General features: G+C 37.7%; 1 protein-coding gene across 4 annotated transcripts in view; it reads right to left on the bottom strand.

Moving 5' to 3' along the window:
• Fas2 (fasciclin 2) overlaps positions 1 to 19,506 on the bottom strand; it is a 100,160-nt gene that overhangs the window by 8,958 nt on the left and 71,696 nt on the right. For 2 of the 4 annotated variants that reach the window (XM_043429320.1, XM_043429322.1), the window contains exons 2-7: positions 14,629 to 14,785; positions 14,097 to 14,126; positions 10,399 to 10,583; positions 10,046 to 10,311; positions 7,512 to 8,574; positions 5,913 to 6,371 (exon numbers count right to left, since the gene is read on the bottom strand). In XM_043429320.1, the coding sequence (XP_043285255.1) occupies positions 5,913 to 6,371; positions 7,512 to 8,574; positions 10,046 to 10,311; positions 10,399 to 10,583; positions 14,097 to 14,126; positions 14,629 to 14,785 (2,160 nt within the window). Of the gene's footprint in view, positions 1 to 1,263; positions 4,590 to 5,912; positions 6,372 to 7,511; positions 8,575 to 10,045; positions 10,312 to 10,398; positions 10,584 to 14,096; positions 14,127 to 14,628; positions 14,786 to 19,506 lie in introns of those variants that run through there. The other 2 variants (XM_043429324.1, XM_043429323.1) reach the window with 2 other exon arrangements.

Here is a 19,506-nt window from a genome sequence, read left to right as displayed (position 1 = left end):
ATTTAAAAACTCGGCTTTGCCCAAGTCGAGCTTGAGCCCGAGTCCTTAAAACTGTTCTGAGTTCTTAAAACTCAGAACCAAGTTCGAATAACGAATTAAAATTCAGCTGCTTATTGAAGGACGAGTATGACTGAGTTCCAAACTGATTTGAGATTCAAGTTTAACCTGAACGATCGACTCCCAGTTGAACTTTATTCAAATTTGACATTGAGGTTGAAATTTTTTCATTTAAAATAGGATTCCAGAGGAGAGTTGAAATTGTATCTCTGACTCGAGTTTCCCGTAACGTAGTCAGACCTCAGTCAAGCAGATTGAAACTCTTCGTCTCAGAAACGTAAAAGTATCCGAAGTAAAGTAACACATTTACAAATATAAACAAATTATTGCGAATTATAAATTAATTAGTATAACAGTGAAATAAAACTTAAATTTCTTTCACAACGGTTATTCGGTCGGGTTAACATCACCAAACACGACTCTTTAGCGTCTCGAATATTATCGTTTTCTCGTTACTCTTAAAACCTGGAAAACATTTGACAGACAAAGAGCGAGAGAGAGAGGATTGGGACAGAACATAGTACGGTGCCAAAAATCCGTCTTTATCAACAGCAATGAGTAAAATAAATAAACAGCTTTACGTGTCGCTAAGCATAAATACGTAGAGTAATAAAATAACGAAAAGTAGCATGCACAGATAAGGTTTTCGGTTAAATTATATTTGTTAAGAGAGTGTCAGTGAAGCAAGTTAAATCAAGTAGCTTTCTACTGTAGTGTTCACCACCTATTACTGTTTCGTTAGTTTAGCTGCTATTTTGTTAATTCAGCGCGAAAAATCAATGATTAGATTAAACAAAAAACTGCATCTACGCTCGCTCCTATCGCCCTTACATAATTATTGTTATCTTTTGACGCCTTACTAAGGGGGTTATTCAACAGCACCACCCATTCTACGTTAATGAAGCTGTGTATCATATTCACGTATCGTCGTTTCTTTTTTTCTTTTTCTTTTGAGTTTCAACATTTCAATCATTCGATATTGTTTATATTTACCGTTTGATTTATCGTCTCGAGCTGTGTATGTCCTGGCTGACGAATAAGCGGGCAAGCGAAAAATAAACGACACGCTCGAGAGAAAAACAATCTCAAATTATTTCTTCGAGGCTTTGAGTGCACTGCGAATATTCGATGTTTTATATTATTCTGAATGTTGAATGAATCTAACAATTTGAAAATGGTTTTCCCTCGGGCTAACCGTGATGCGAATTTTCGTTTGACACTCACGTATATTTTTCCTTCTTATGTATAATATTTATTTACAATGAGTTTTGTTTGTTTGTTTGTTTGTTTTTCCTCTACATTTCCACAAGAAAAATCTCCAAGGAGACAAAAAATCTACGGGCAATTTCACGTTGAGTGAGACGATTTTTATCAGAAAGAATTTCCCTTCTCGAGTGGAAGAATTAAGGAGAAACGAGTTTCCAAGTTTCGGAGTTGAAATTCAATGCTTCTTGACTTCGGGTTATTATTGAATACGTCCAAAAATTCAGCATTCAATGGTTTCCTCGATAAAAATTCATCGTGAAAAAATCGCTCGCCCGCACAAAAATTCGAACCCCTAAATTCTCATAAATATGAAGGTTGTTGAACGCTATTGCATACACACTTGTGACAGCTGAAAAATTATTCTATTGTGAGTACAGAAAAGTTATTTGTATATTTATATATGCCTATCTATCGTACGTTCAAAAAATTTGGTGAGACATTTCCTGTTTTCGTTTCACTTTTGTTTTGAGCTTGGCAAGTCTCTCCTGTTCACTGGGAATAAAACGTTTCGGTAGCGACTGTTTTGTTTTTTCAATTCGGAAACCGAGCTCGAATTCGAGGCACCTTATTAATTTCTTATTTGCTTTAATAAATTTCGATTAAATTGAAATAACGAAGATTTCTTAATGGTTTCTGGTACTGAGCATTGGTAACAAAATCATGTAGAAAAACAGTGATTTTTCTGAAAAATTTAACAAGACAAAAAAAATGATTTTTCAAGTAATGTCGTTGCTTCGCGATGAAATGAGTAAGGCGATTGAGATTTTCTTTATTCGTTAAGCCAGGGCGAAGATCAAACGTTTCGTGTGCACCAACTCGAGCACAAAGGGCTCGAACATTTGTTACCCTGCTCCCCTTCAATCCTGAGATTTTTATTCTCCTCCCTGTTTTTGTACCTCGATCTTCAAAGCCTTTTCCAACGGCGTCGTTAAGGTGACAATAGTGATGTGTTTTTTGTTCCTTCATTTATAGGAGACGTTAAAAAATTTAAGACCCTTAAAAATGGTTTCTCGAGTAAGCACGCTCCCTTGCAGCAGGGCTCAAGCACCCTTTTTCGTAGCCACTACTTTTTCACACATTTTTTCAGGGTTCAAAGCACTCCCTTATTGTCAAATTCTCATACGTGTTTTGTATCTTCACCACTAAATTTTCGCAATATCATTGAAGCTCGGAAACCATAAAAAGCCCTTTGAATTTGATTCATCAAAAAAATCAATGGAATTTATTATTTATTCGTCGAAAGAAAAAATGTAATTTCTTTCATCGATTTTACGAAGCGCATGCCATGCGATGGAGTCACAGAAAATAATGATAATAATTCGAAGAAAAAAATCAGATTCAAATGTTGCTGACCAATGTGTAATTTTCTAGACACATTCAAGACCACGAACAAAAATATTGAAAATACTATAGAAATAAGGTTGGATTTCATTATCTCTTACAATGAGTTCATCGTGCTATAGACGATAGTAAAAATGAGAATAATAATAATTATTATTATGGTAATAATAATTATGACAATAACAATAATAATAAGAATAATAACTAACAATAATAATAATAATAATAATAAAATGAGGCTCCCAACTGACAGATCATGCTTATTAAAGACAAATGATTTTCTTCCTCCATTAATCTTGTCACGAGAAACACATAATTTACCAAAATGTTTCATCGCTGAACATTTTTTCCATAATTGCAATGAGCTGATGAAGCAAAACTAAGAAAGTCGTTTATTTGGCCAATGTTAAGGGAACGAAGTGTTGCAATAAAATAAATAATATGAGAAGTTAAATAAACTGACGAAAGAAAAAAAAATAAGAAACCCAAATCACCTGGACGGGTGATAAAAACGGATTTTGGATGAAGATATAAACAAAAATTGATAATAAGAAGCATGCAGTAATACGAGTTTGTAGAATTCGATATTTTTTCGCTGAAAATAATGATCGAAATAAAATGCATGTACGTGTATAAAGAATTTTTGGTCACAGCTTTTCAAGCTAGTGCGCTAAACATTTTTTCGACGATCGGTTTTAATTTTATGAAATATTGAGTCCCCTCGTCTAGTTCAGGCATTTGGCAATGTGGGGCAGTTGACCTATGTGACTATCATAGCAATTTCATCAATATTATTATTCTCATCGGTTAATCTTCTCTGTTTGAACAATCGATATATTCGATTTGACGATTTATTTCACTGTAACAACTATTTGAAAGCACGGACATGCCGATGCGCATTGAATCGTTAGATCTTTCGAGTTTTTCAAAATATCAATGTATCGATAGATTCCACACGAGAATATCTCAGTTCATTATTTTACTCGATTCATTAATGCGTTTATCAACAACTTCAACATTAGCCGTTACAAAAAAAACGATAATAGCACGTAACAGCTCATCAAAAATCGTACAAAAGAGAGTTAAACGCGAACGCGCGCACACACGCACACAAACGAGCAGAAACACACGCACATGCACACACATACTCGCGCACGAAAACGCCTTAGAGCTTAAATACAAAAATGGATAAACGTACCAGTACGCCTATAACAATGAGCATCCAACAATATTTCGATCATATAAATACAGTTGCGTTATTTAGTTCACCGCGTTTATCTCGGCTTATCTCATTGACTTCAAGATTACTTTCTTTTCTCACTGATCAAATCTAGTTTTCTTTCTTTTTTTCTTTTAGAAATGATTTTTTACATTCATCCTTTTCTTTGATTTTTCTTTCCTCTTCATTACTCAAATTTTTCACGATATCCATATTGAGAGCCGAATAATTTTTTTGCTTTTTACATTCTCATATCCTCACTCTCATTCCGGAATGTTTATACTTCGGTCGTCCTAAATAACTAATCGTTATGCTATTATTTTACATTTTATATAGATTCAGATTTATATATATTTTATTTATATAGGGATAATGCTCGTTGGAATTTCTACCGTTCAGATCCGTGAATGAGTTTCGTTTCCCTAACGATATTCGCGAGTTCTCGAAAACTCGTTTAATCTCAGATAATTTTTCGTGTTTGCTCGTTCAAAATGCAGAACGTTCGTTCTAACTCCTTAGTGGAAATTCTAGAATAGTCGTTGATACTGGTTTACGTTTGCTGGTTTTCTTGTACTGTAAACAAACTACGTGCTCTAAATGTTTAGGAAGAGGATCGCGATTGCAGTCGCAATCACTATCGCCAAGGGCTTGGAGACTTCACCAGCATTTATTAGAATCCCGTAGTCTACGGTCCCGCCGGATGATTCTGAATGATGATAAAAAAAAATAAAAATAGTATCGTCTTCCACAGACACAAGAAAAACATTGATGATAAAATAAGAGACTTCCATTGTTCCAGCTTAATGCTGGGAGGATCTCAATCAAAATTAGCAGAACGACATCAATATGTTGAGACGTTTGGCTACAAATCATCGCGAAATAATATTTCAGTGTTGTATTAGGTTAACAGATTTGGCTATGCACTATACTCGACGAAAGTGAAAGAATGGAATAAAAAATTTAAATACCAATTTTTACGAGGTTATTTAAAGTGCATTGAAAATTCCAGTGCCGAAGAAACTGAAGAACGTTGAAAAATAAAATCATACCGAGATAAGCGAATAAAAATTAAACGAAAAAAATAAAAAAAAAAAAACAACTACGGTCAGCTGCAAGGTTAGAAACGTTCATTCGCGTTCTTGATTCTAAATCTAATTTAAGGATAGAAGATAAAAGTTGCATGTTTCATGGGAAACTATACGTTGAACCTGAAAAACATTGTTATCAACGAACTTGTAATAATTTTTTGAAAATTTAAGCTCCGCGCATAAGAAGCAGCTTTTCGTACTTTTTTCCTGCAAAGCATTTGGAGTGAAATTTTTTCGCAATTGAGTAGCCTTTTTCCGTGCCGCGAATATCAATGTTCGGATATATCCCGGATCTCGAAATTCCGCTGTATTTGAATTGTGTAATTATTATCGACTCAACCGTCGATATTTTGATACACTTTCGATATCTCGAAAGTTAGCATCAATTAAGACCAAATGCCAAGGGTAAAACGCTTTTGATCAGGTACCCACCCCTATTGGAAATTCATTCGAATGGTCAGAGATGTATTTTGCGATTGACAGTAATAAAGTAGTGCTGAGAATTGAGGAGATTCAAACGGTAGAAGTTTTGAAAAATCGGCTGGCTCTAAATCTTAAAAAATGGCGTTTATTTTTTTGACGAACTGCCAGATCGAAGAATCTTCTATCGAAAATTGATCTTACACGAGATCAGTAAATGTGATGAATGAAGAAAATAGAAGAGCGTCAAGCTGTTCGACTTGGCACTTGATCTTGAGAAACAAATGAGATTAAATTGGGGAGGGTTTTTTGTGGAATACCCGTTGTAAGCACAGATCAAGATAATTATGATTGGAGAAAAAAGGCAAATTAATCGGAACGGAAAATGATGGCCAATCAATAAATAATGAAAATTCGGTTTGATCGACCGAATGAGAGCCAATTTTTCGTCGGAATTGCTCATCTTCTTAATGAATCATTTAAAAGGTACGTCTAAATATGAAAATTGTCTGTTGACTCACCTTCGGCAGTGCGGAAATAGATGAATCCGGGATTACTGTAACCAATGATGTTATGAGCTCTGACCTCGGCTAGATAATACGAATTCGATTTGAGCCTCTTGAGCAGTTCTTTAGTTCTTTGTCCTTTGATCTCATTGACGATGCATGTGCCTTCCATAACGTCCCAATCATTGCCTGACAAACGTTTGACTTCGCAATAACGTATTTCGTACATGTCGATCGGTTCGCCATTATCGGGCGGTGCATGCCATTGCAATTGGTACTGATTGGTAAACGGAGAGACCTCGTAAAGCGCTTCGCCCGAGCGCACTTGAATTCTTGGCGGATTCGGGAAATTTCTTTGCGGCGTCGTTTCTACTAGATTGGCGCCCCAGTTTCCGTCGCCAACGTCGTTCCTCGCTCGGAATTGGAATTGGTACTGCGTCTGTGGCTTCAAATTTTCGAGCACGTACGGCGAGCCTGAAAAGAGTTGATTAAAAACATCAATCATTCGTTCCAACTGCAGCTATTCATGCTCTCTACGATTTTGTGTATTCGCATAAAAAACTTTCTCAAATAGTGTGGCAAGTTGATTGAAATTATGCCAATAAAGAATAATTCTGTTGGTTTGCACAAATTTAGTATGCTTTTTTCTCACAAATGTGTGAACCGATTATTATCATGTCCTTTCTCGAGATCAAAGATTAGTTGAACTTTGTCCAAGTGCTACGAAATTCCAATACTTCGAGTGGGGTTCAATGTGTCGAATAACCGAATTGTAGATAACGGTCGATATTTAAATATTTTTTACGTTGTAATATTAGATTGGGAAAAATAAGTAATTTGAGATTCTTATTCCCGATTGACTATTAGATTGACAGACCATACGAATGTCAAATGTTCATATTTTCGAATTAAAAATGGAGATAAGCTCTTTTATGGACAGACCAGAATATGGAGTAGCAAAAAATCGAAAGTGGATTTTTCGAGCCTATAAAACTTGGATATGCAGAATAACGATGGCTCGAAAAGGCGCAAGTCAAAATGGCAATGTTTGAAATTGGAGACCACCGGTCTGAGTAAGTGAGTGAGTGAGAAGCGTGTATTTTGAGCTGCTCTGTATTTCTTTATTTTAATCGGTCATTTTAATGGGCCAATGTTGCATTCTATTTTCGACGTAAACGTGCTTCGAACTTTGAAGTTTCTACTTTATTTGTTTTCGACATTCAAAGCTCTAGTCGAATTCATCTGTCACCATATTATCATTCGAAGTTTATAAACTCGAGATTTTATTCCCACCTAATACTTCGTTTTTTACGGAAATGTAAAAAAAATCGCCATATTGTTAAGTTTTTAAACAAAAAAAATTAATTAGTGCATGAAAAATAGCGATAATTGGAAAAAAAAAGAATTGAAAATTCTTTTCTGGGTTTCTAATTCACTACACAAAAAAAATTATAGTGGTTCGTGCGTTAGAGCAGGGAAGTAAGCATCCTTGAGAGATGAGCAACTTTTCGCACGCTCATCACCAGCAATCGCATTTTTGAGGCAGGCATTGAAATTGCAATGTTTGACATTGAAACATTGATGCGGAGAGCTGTTATAACAATAAAAGCTCACCAATGGACCACGTTCTATTTTTGGCGGCTGTCCAAGGTTCGAGTTCCTCCTTGTACTGAACGGTGATGGTCCTCAATGGTAATTCCGGTTGCGTGGGTGGAGGTAAAATAGTGAAGGCAATGGTGGTCGCTGTAATTTCGGCCATCCTCGCTTGTTGTACGAAACCGGGTTTTTCGGCTTCTTTGAGAGTGATGGTATGTTCCCGGGATCCGTGAATGTTTTCGGCATGACATTTATAGATGGCGTAGTATCGTTGATCAAAGGGTTTAACCATGAGAGTGGAAATGGGACCGCTGCCGATTTGTTGATACATGGGATCGTTGGTGTCGATCGGACGGTTACCGTTCATAGTCCAGCGTATAGTAGCATTCGGAATACTTTCAGCGATGCAGGTGAGGTTGACGGGTCGTTGATCCCAGGACCAAACAGTTTTGTTGTTCATCGAGGCGAAGGATGGTGGGAATTCGACGGTCAGATGGCCATTTTTGTAGGCAGTTGCGACCTTATTTTTCGCTATACACTCGTACAGGCCGTCGTCATCGCGTAGTACGTTTTCGATCGATAAAGAAGCGACGGTCTCGCCTTTCGCGTTGTCGGGAATGCTGCTGAGCGTTATTCTGTCGTCGTCCGATTGGATACCGATTTTGTAAGGATTTGCGCTTGTGTGCTTGCGGAAGAAGACTTCCGGCGAGGGTCGTCCGAAGGCTTTGCACGTTATTTCTACTGTTTTGCCAACCGAGCTCGTGCGATTGAAAAACTCCATTATTTTCGGTTTACCGATCACCGATACTTTGATTATGGTTTGTGCCTGTCCCGCGGTGTTGTTCGCCGTGCACTGATATTCTCCGCCATCCTCACGGTTCACGTTCGTTATCGTCAACAATCCCAGATCCTTGTCGACCCCGAAACGATCGGTCGTCGAAAGATCTTCTCGCGTTAAATATTTCACCCACGTATATTTTGGGGGAGGCTTTCCGCTCGCCTTGCACGTTATCGTCTCCGTTTTACCCTCCACTATTTCGATCTCCGAATGGGTCTCTTCGATCTTTGGCTCTTCGAGTACCTGGACATATTTGAATTGAAACATTATTTTCATTCGGACTAATGAAAGCTCTTGATTAACGAGGGCGGATCACAAAATCAAAATAATCAGAGTTTTATCAAATTTCGTGATAACATTCTTTGGCATTAAGTATACAAATACAATTTTTTTCAAATTTTTTTATCACATGGTTATCGAATAATTGAGCGTTAAATCCAAGTTCTTATGCACGAGATGTATAACTGTATACGCGGAGAGACTTTTATACAAATATTTCGGATGAATTTGCTAGAAAAATTTGCTATGTTTCATAGCAGCGCTGTTCTATATCGCCATTCATTACATTTCACCAAAGTGCATAGTAATTTTGATGCCGAAAGCAGTTCTCTCAAATTTTATTATTTACGACAGGCAAAATTTAGGTCTGTGACATTCTTACATCGAACGATGTATCGACATCCGAATGTCACTCGTGCCTTTGGCGAAATGTTAAAAATTGGTGAATTGGACTGGACAAATTGCTTGAAATTTTACTATGTGCCACTGGTTAATTTTCATGTTTATACTCGCAACGCCTCATATAATTGGTGGGCCCATGAATTTTGCTATGTTACTGAGCAAAATTCAATGCGGTAAAAGGGAAAATACGAAAGTATGCAATTTTTCGTATAGCACAGAGAAACGACTGCTGTGTTATCTCCTAAATTTTCATCAAATCATTTCATTATTTACTATGTTTTTGATCAAAATTTTGCTCGGTGTTGATTTTTGATATAGTACAGCGCGATATTTACTATGAACTGTGGTAATGATTCCCTAAACTTTTGCATTATCTGACACACTCTGTAGCGATTATTATGATAATATTGATATGATCCGACGTTACTATAAAAATATAGTAATTTTTGCTATAAAAGTCTCTCCGTGTATATGTAAACTCTATGCTTATACACGTGAACTTTAGTGCTCAATTACTCGAGAAGTGTGTGGTAGAAAAATTAAAAAAAATTATATTGTCTTATATAAAAATTGACCAAATTTTATGAAATTTCTATCATTTTGAAATTCTTCATATTTTTAACATGGTTTAGCATGGCAACATTGTATCGTCGCGATCCACCCTCCTTAAACTCTTTGCGGGAATCAAAATTCAATTTACACCCATGACCCTGAAGTTCCCAACGTTGGGGTGCAACGAAATGATGTAAAAAAACTTTCGAATAGTTCCAGTAAATCTCCAATTTTGTTCCCTGCCGAATTTCCAATTCGTCATTTTTCAACCCACGTCAACGGATTCGTGAAATGAAAAAATGATGAATTATGAATCTTTTTTTCGTTCATTTCGTTGGACTCCAAAGCTGCAAACTTCAGCGTCGTCTTCCAGTTGCCCTGCTTCGTTTGGCAGGACTCACAACTTCTTTCATCCACACGCGAACGATTATCACAGAACCGTGTTATTTTCTCAATACAAGAATTAATAAGATTAACGCACCTCGACGCGTATGGCGCGTTCCTGAACTTCTCCCGTCGGGATCACCAATGCCCGACACGTGTAAATGCCCTCGTCCGATTCCACGACTTTTTTAATCGTCAAAGCGTGCGTCTCGATTACGTAATGATCTCCGGTCTCGATGCGCTTGCCGTCGTGGAGCCAGTCAACCGTTGGGGATGGTTTCGCACTAACGTGACATTTTATCTTGAAGTCTTTGCCAAGAATTGGATACTGATCTTCGGGCGCATCGATCCATTTTATCGAATCTGTCGGATTTTAACAAAAGTTCGTTTCACTCGTTTTGTATTTTATTTGAGCACGAGAATTTGTCGTTTTCTTGTTTTTCTACTCACCAATGGCCTCGATCGTCACCGATTGTTCGAGGGTTTCGGTGTTGGCGTAAGTAGCGACGCAGGTGTATTTACCAGCCTGATTTTCCTTGAGCGAATAAATGTAGAGCATGAGGCTATTAGGCGGATGGGACTCCGTCCACATGTGCGGATTAGAAACTTCGCCAGTTCCCCCCGCGTCGTCATTGCTGCAGAACGAAGTGCTTGGTTAAGTTCAGCATTGAAAAGTTCGTTCGTATCATTCATTTTCTAGGGAAGAGTTTGGTCGTAAGGACAATTCTGGAAACACTTTTATCAAACGTTATCCACTGAAATGACTTTGCATGCATCAATGTTGACATGATGTACGATGGTTCAGCGATGAAGTTTGTATTCTAGAAGAATGATCATCGAAGATCAAATCATTGTCACATTCATTGAGAAAAAAAATTTTTTTTACCCTCTGCTGACAAAAGCAATCATTTATCATTCGGAAAACTGTTCCAATTTCTTTTTACGACGACACTGACGGTTTTTAACTCAAACAATGATCTGCAGCATTTTTTTTGGCCAACAAAATGAAAAGTTGAAACAACAATCTGTCATTGAATAATTGCGTTTGCGATTTTTTTGCTCTCGTTCTTCGATTCCAACAAACTTTGAAACGCTGAAGGTTGCAACGTTGGAGTCCAACGAAATGATCGAAAAAAACATTTGTAATTCCCCAATTTTTTATTTCACGAAGTGCAGCTTGAAAAACTGAATTATTGGAGGTTTTTTTCTAGATCGTTTCGTTGGATTTCAACGTTGCGAACTTCAGCGTCATGACAACGCGACGGGATCGAGTACCGAGAAACCTGCGTGTGCAAAAAACACTTTTGGCTCAAAGAAAATGCCTTTTTCACAATGTGCTTATTACTCGAATGCGAAATAAGGTGACAATGATTTTTTCCGCACAATGCAATGGAGATGAAGTGGATTAGCGGATCGATTCAATCCGAGAAAATGCGTGTTTTCATTCTGGAATAACGGGACGCATATAAATATATATCTGCTTGTCTCGTGTCAATGCATTATGTATGACAGACGAAAGGAGCGGATTCGAATCGTGTCGCACTCCGTCCCTTTATACGAGAGCTATATTGTGCCCTTGTCGAAACGTACATGAACGTGAAAGGAATGTAATTTATGCGAACGAAAGTGCAAAATGCTTTTGTCAGGTTTCTTCCCCGTCTACATGTCCCGGAGGATCGAGTTAAATTCACGATGAACGACGAACACACAGGGCCGAAATACACGTATATATTCATATTTTAAAAATGTTCACACATATACACATCTGAATGTCAATACAAAAAAGCAACGGTGATTTCGAATTCTACGGCCCCTAAAATTAACCATTTAATGAAGATCCACGAGTCAGGACAGAATTTTAATTAACATTTTTCAAATTTTCATATAACTTCATTCACTTTTCCATATATTGAAATTATGAACTTAAATATTTTGAATATTTGGCGTTCAGGATATACGAACACAGACACGTTCAACGGAAATCAAATTCTATATTAACAGCACGTTGAAGTGATATTCTTCTTCTTCAGAAGGTTTTTTTTTCAAACTCGCTGAAAATATCGAATTTCGTAATTTTTTCAGGTTTTTATAGGCTCCTATGGAAAGGAAATATATGAAAATGGAAAAGAAAATTCGGAATTTTCGTTGCAGATTACGATCTCCACATTGTACGCGACTGAGAAACTTCGACAATCAGATTTTGCGCATAAACCATGTACAAATAGTATTCCTCACAGCAAAAAAATGTTTTTGCACTCTTGAAATATCCTCGAAACTATACTGAAAAGTTCGCTGTAGTGAGTTATTTCTATCTATCCTAAAAACATTGCGGAAAACAATCGATTTTTTTGACTTTCTAAAGCAGGCCCCCTTAATCATTGAAGTAGACGCTGCTCTGTTGTAACACAAAGATTACGTTTTCCGAAAAAACCAAACTTTGAAATGGTAATTGTTTTAAAATGTTTGCTATATTATTGTTTAACCATTATTAACCCTTAGTCTCCATCCGGGGTCAGGTTGACCCCAACATTTTTTTAACCGAAAAAGTGCTTTTTACGCGCACTATCAACTTTGAGCACGTTTTTGAACAATGAAAAAAGATTTTTTTGTAAATCCGACGTTGCAGCCTTAAAATTGGATCAATTAACTGCAAAAAGTGACTAAACCTTTTATTCCGAAAAGCGCATATTTACCGAGATATTCGATGTCAAAAATGACCTGGGGTCAAAGTGACCCCATGTGCACAAAATGTCTCGCTGTGAAGGTGTGCACACTAAGGGTTAACATTAGAGATGAATAATCAATTTTCAAGATCCAAGGGTTCAAAACATTAAGGTTGCTTCGTATGTATTCTATCTCAAGTGAACTTCAAAGGTCAACACTTGATGCTGAGACACCGAGTCTCCTGATGCGATGAAATGAATCGTCAATTATGAAGTGAAACGTCGCATATATAGAGCGAACTTTGTATGATTTTTGAGATTGAAGTAGATGTTCCCTGTTGCAGGTAGTGTGAACGTAATGCAAATGAAGAACGAATCATGAGGAATGTGGATGAGATGAAGGGACGGATTGACAAACAGTGAAGAACGCACGTGAATAAGCAATTACTAAAAGATGTAAATGAACAAACCAAATGGACGACAGAAAAGACGACTTTTTATGCTTGAAATGAAAAAGATGAAAACCAATGCTGTAAGCAAAAATAAAAAGGAGCGAACAATCGAATGCTTTAGGTATTTGAATGCAAAAATCAAACTGTATTGACGTTTTCATTTTTCTCTTTGCCAGATTACCGAAATAAATTTTCCTCAATGGGTGAAAAGACAATGGAACTTCTGACACAATTTTTTACACTTTAGGACAGTGTTGTATCAATTGCTTTCCTCCTCGATGCTAAGAACTTGATTTTACTTTTTTGTGGATTTTCATTATTCAATTTCGACGTGTCAAATGCGATCGCTTTCAAGAGAATTTCATTGCAGCTTCACACGTACTGAAAATAGTAAAAATAAGTATTCGAGAGTAGAAAAAAGCTTGATTGAAAGTCGAAAAATTGACAAAACAGTGAAAACCATCGCAAACGCTCAGTTTGAAGCTTTGTACGTGTGAAAATGGGCTTTGACTTGAGAAAATATTAAACTGAAATCCCTAATTTTCGATCAATCGAAGTGAAAATATTGGTGTTTGTTGATGTAAGTATTCATTAAGAATAAATTATTATTTTATCAATAATATGAAGAGCACAGAAGTGTGATTAGGAACAGTCCTTAGTGGCTGGGCCCTTGCTTCGAGGATAAATTTCTCGCGTGAAAGCTTCATTTCGAAAGTTCGACTTACCGATGTTAAAGTTTGTAAAGATTTCATTATGAAATGTTGAACGCAAAGCGTTTGGTAGATTTGTTTTCGTTGAGAGGAGAATTTTAAAAATATTAACATCTCGACCGACTACCAGGTGGTTAACACTATTTGCATATGAAGATATTTTCAAAAAAAGGAGATTAATGGTTGCCAGTGTAAATTTACAAAAACACGAAAAAAGAAAAGTATAAAGCCTTGTGAGAGGAAAATTTGGAGCAAAAGTGATGAAAAATACGAAAAAAAACTACGAGTGCGTGTCCTAAAGGGTTGTTTAGTGTAATACTCGCCTGTCGCTCTCGATCGGCAACACGAGGAGCCTGTTTTTGTGTGCGAGACGATAGAGGTTGGAGTAGAAAGAGAGAAAAAGAGATAGAGAAGATGAAACAAGTCATTAAAAATTAGTGCTGTAATTTGTAAATATAAAAATATAGATTCGAGTGCGTATAAACCGTTCGTATGATATGCTCATAAAAACTCTTGATACAAGGGCTCACGTACGTTGATAATTAATTGATCATCCGAATGACGAGTGTACATTATTTGTTCCCTATCGTTTCAAATAAATGAATTCATGATTGTTTTTATTAAAATACGAACGTGTGCGGCGATGGGAAAAGGCAAAATTTTATAATCACCCATGCGAATATTGGACATTTCAGGGCTACAAAGTTTCAATTGTTCAATTGGTAGCGATACACTTTCCAAAATTTCGAACATGCGTTTAACAAAATTATTATTAATACATCGTCAAAGTTTGCTTTTAGAAGAGTTTTCAAAAGATTGTCAATCATAAAGACGAAAATAGTTTTGAAAGCTTACCTGCGTGCTTCGATAGGTCGATTGTCTCGATCCAGCCACTGGAGGTTCGTTATTTGTTCACCTTTTCCCTTACACGTCATTATGAGCTTCGAGTCGATTGGTTTTCGCTGCAAATCACCGGTCGGTAATATTTCCAGTGACGCCGCATTTCCGCTGGCTGTAATCACAAAACGGAGACAAAATATATAAAAAAAACCATTTCTTGATGTTTCTACACTTTGGTTAATCGATGAGGGTTTTTTTTTGCAAGGTATATAAGTCATAGTTGAGTTATATCTGGTCCATTATTTGTCATTTAAATCATAAAAGAATATTTTCATTTGTGAAAAGAAGAAAAAAAAATGCTAGTATTGCATAAAAAAATAAGAAAGAAGCAATAAAAAAAAGAAATCAATAAAGAAATAACAGAAAGAATAAACATAAATTAAGACGACGCTGAAGTTTGCAACGTTGGAGTTCAACGAAATGAACGAAATAGTATATTACACCACAAGGGCAGAAAGTTTGATATTCCTGCACTGCGCGTCACAATGCCCGAGGCGAAGCCGAGGGCATTTGACGCGCAGTTCAGGGCTATCAAACTTCTGCCCGTATGGTGTATACTATTTTTCTTCATAGCCGGTCGAAAGTACGTTTCTTCCGAAATACGCAACTATCGATAGAAGATGTTTTGATGCCTGCCCCCGACATTTGCTGCACGAGCGAAGCGAGTGCTGCTGGTCGGGGGGGCAGGCATCAAAAAAACAAGATATTAGCAAAGATAATTAATATGAATATTTGCATTCCTATGAAGCTGAAAATAAATCATTATTCCGAACGACTATATTCATTTTATCAGCCTGGTCACTTTATTTTTGGCTTTCACATTGATTTTATCTGGAAGGATAAATGTATGTTATTCGTTCGGATTTGTACTGTTTTGATAATAGTGCTTGGAAATAATATGGCATTTCCATAACATATTTCCGAATGAATAACATAATCTTATTCGTACGGTTTGCAGATGACTAGACACAACCTTTCAAAAAACACGTAAGCAATATCTGTTCAAACGTCAAACGTCAAAAGTAAAAAAAATAATTACGTCAAACCTTTCGGAATGCAGAAAAAAGTTTTTGCTCCCGCCGAGACAAATGAAGCGCATGCAGTTTTGACAGCGCAGAAATGTTATCTTTCGACTAAGGTGTGCAGAGAAAAATTTTTGCTCCCGCTGTCACAGCGAGCGTGTTTTTTTTTTACCAATGCAGGAATGTTGAACTTTCGGCCCTGAAATCGGGGCCGAAAGTGCGTACTTTCGACCGAGGTATGAAGAAAAAAAGATTTACAATTCATTATTTTTTTATTTCATGAATTATTCATGTGGCTTGAAAAATGACGAATTGGAAATTCAGCAGAGAACAAGATTGGAGATTTACTGGAATTATTTGAGAGATTTTTTAGATCACTTCGTTGGACTCCAACGTTGGAAACTTCAGCGTCATAAATTAAGAATATTCATAACAAATAGTGTATAGTCGTAGTAACAAGTAGAGAGAGAAAAAGAAGGCACATTTCAACTTCAATGCTAAAATAAGAAGATTCAGAATCAGCTAATTGCTCCAAAAACGTATCCCATGCACACCTCGACGAAGATAAATCGTGATAACGAATATTCGAGCGATGACGTCACTTGGAAAAATCGGATACTAAAAAAAAAAATTAGCATTTTATCGACACAATTGCACTGAAACGTTGGCTGACTTAGCGTAACACAATTATTCACGACGACGCTTATGTTGTCAACTGTCATTTGTTTATCATTGCGTGCACACCTTGAGGTACATCCTGCGAATGATAGCTCGTTTCCCCTGGCGCATGGACAGCGATACAGAGCAAAGATATGCAGAAGGATGCTGCGGAGGCCATCTTAGCATTACGCATCCATTGAGCAACTATTTTCCGAGCAGAGCAGAATTATTAGAGAAAAGATTGATCGTGACGCGATCTGTTCGGACGCGAGATGTGACCGTTTGAAAAATAAGTTGGCGAATGTGCCGAACAAGTCGACGGGGAAAGCACGTGTGTACTCGATATGGACGAAACAGGAAGCCCGCGTTAAGTGAAGTAATTGTTAGAGCTCTGGACACGAGAACGTATTCGTGGAATTGTTCTCCAGCGAATGAGAAAAGCGTATTTAATCCACATGGGATTACACATCCCACATTTCTCTCCCGGGCCTCTTCCCTTACTCGTACCCCGTCGCGTTTCACAATGTCGTTTAACCGCAGCTATGATTGAAAAAAAAGAAAATTTCACGTTTTTTGTGAATTTTCACATTTGTGAATAAGAGCATAGTTCTTTTATACATTTTTCGGCTTTTCTCTTTCCATTTATACTCCAGTGGCGGCTCGACGCCGAGTATTAAAAAATAAAGCTTGCGCGAGCCCTGCTGCACTCTCGTAAACGCGAATGTGACGGTTTCCGGGCTTTTCTTCCTCCTGAAATTGCTCTCACGGCACAAGAGTCGAAAATTTGCATCCAGCGAGTGGTTTTTCGTTCGACTCTTATTTTTTCGTTTTTTCATTATTTTATAGCGGACATACGTCCCCTTAACAGTCACACGTCTCAACTTTCTGTTACTCAGTTCCCTAAACGAGGCTACCAAAGTGCTCTCGCTCTCTTTTTCATGTAGCAATAACAGAAAAGTCGTTTTATGACCAAGTTCTCGATATTCTGATATTTTCTACATATTTAAAAAATCATTTTTAAAAATAAATTTCAAATCGTAATGAAAATTAAAAAAAAAAAACATGTTAAACGTCAAAAAATCTTGTCTTTTGTATAATAAACAAGTGGAAACTCATGCTTTAGCACCGTTTTTTGTTTCTTTTTTCAACACGTTCGCGTGATCGATTTTCTGGTACGGGATTTCTGACCGTTATAAAAAGAAAAATATTAAGTGTTTTTATTTTCAATAACAAGGATAAACTAGAATTTTAAATAATAAAATAGTCAAGAACAATAATTGTTTCAGTTATGACGCAATAGTTCCAGGAAGCATATGAGAGCAGGCTTGTCGTAAAAGCCTTTGACGCTCTCACAGGCTGTTATCGTTGCAGCGATAGGGCACAATAACGACCCTCAATTGGGTGACTAGCCAGGCAAAAACTTGGCTCGCACACCAAGAATTACTTCCGGACACCACGCTGTAAACTCCGCCCCTCTCCGGCCCTGCTCCTCAACGTACCGTAGTTATGTATTTTTGCAAGTATCATAACGTGGGAAGAAATGGTGGAGTACGAATAGAATTGTTATTTTGCAGGAATAAATTGAACAAGTTCAATTAATTGCCGCAGATGAGGCGACCCTCTGGAGTCACGGAGTGTTGTTGGCATGTCGTTAAAACATTCATTAAGCAGAGCGACGTCTCAGTTTTCTCACGCAACACTCATTTTATTTCTTTCGAATAAATAAGTTGGACGAATAGGAGTTGAAAAATAGCTTGTCCATTGAAAGCTGCAGAGGATTGAAATGAGCAAATATTTGTCATTGGGATTTGAAGATTCACCGTTGGCTTTTTCTGCAAGTTTACGGTCGACGGAAACCAAGGCAAGAGATCTCAAAGTCCCTGAGAGCTTAATTCGAGAATAAATCGTTAGCAGTTCGACGAGCCAGAAAGCGAATGCGTAAATACCTGGTAGAAGCTACCGCCGCAGAAATGCTGCGCTCAACTTTGCTAATTGCGCCTTGGAGTATCTCGCGAGGGAGCATGATCTCGTAATCCGGGGGTCCCGATCCATCTGAACGATGAAGGACGAAGTACGTGGACAGTGAACACCAGAAACAGAGAAAGGATGGGAAGCTGAGAGAAGTACTAGAATTTTCACGCCCCGTTAACTCTCCCGGGCTGGCTAGGAATTTATCTCAGCGCACTTTCACAACTCCTTTCCAAAAGCTTCGACCCTTCGAGCTAATTACGGTCTGTGTATTCCTCGGGACAAATTTTCATGCCCATCACATTTCCGTTTCCGGTATAAAAACGACCAGTTCAACTTTGCGAAAAAGTACAAGTGGACGGACAAAACGCCAGCGAACGCTGTCCGATCCTTGACCGGAAGCCGGATAAGGCGGGGCGAGATTGAGGCTCGGTACGATTTAATAAGCTGGTGGTTAGATCCAACCTCTGATGTTCACGTCTTACGGGCAGGCCTCGGCTCTTCGATAAAGGAACGTGAAAGATTAATTGGAGACTTATTTGAAGACGAGCTGAACTCAACTGATTGGAGGAGTGACTCCGGAACCAAGATTTCAGGAAGAGCTAAGCTTTTTCCATTCGGTCTTTGTTTGCGGTAAGAATTTTTGGGTCTGAATCAACAGGGATGGCATTTAGTACCGAAACGAAAATTTTGAAAACTGTTCAAGACATTGAGGAAGAATCTCACGCTCACTGCTTCAAACTTCGTACACACAGTCGATGCGTCGCTCCAACTAGCTCGAAGGATAACGTTAGATGCTGAATGCTCGATCGGATCGCTTTCTCCAATTCCTACGATTCCTTCGATTCGCCAAAGCTTGCCTCTTATTATTTTGAGAAGCGCGGCGATACATTTTACAGATAAATATCCAGCCCCATGGATTGCACCGATGAATAATCCATGTGGAAGCCTCGGAGGAAGAAGATCAAGGATTAACTAGCGTCCTAATTGCGAGTTTCCTACGTAGGTGGCCATTTGTGTCCTCCATCTTACCCGGCTGGCTCCCAAGACCAAATGAAGGAATACTGCTCGCGTAAGCAACACGAGTATGTGAAAAGAGAGGAAATGATTTGAAGGAGCGAAGTAGGAAATGAACGAAGAAGAAATGATTGCATGGTCGGCAAAGGACTCATTTGCTGAGCGA

The sequence above is a fragment of the Venturia canescens genome, chromosome 9 (genome assembly GCF_019457755.1).
Source record: "Venturia canescens isolate UGA chromosome 9, ASM1945775v1, whole genome shotgun sequence".
Taxonomy (NCBI): domain Eukaryota; kingdom Metazoa; phylum Arthropoda; class Insecta; order Hymenoptera; family Ichneumonidae; genus Venturia; species Venturia canescens.
The sequence above is the reverse complement of the archived record's forward strand: the minus strand, read 5'-3'. Positions and strand labels throughout refer to the sequence as shown.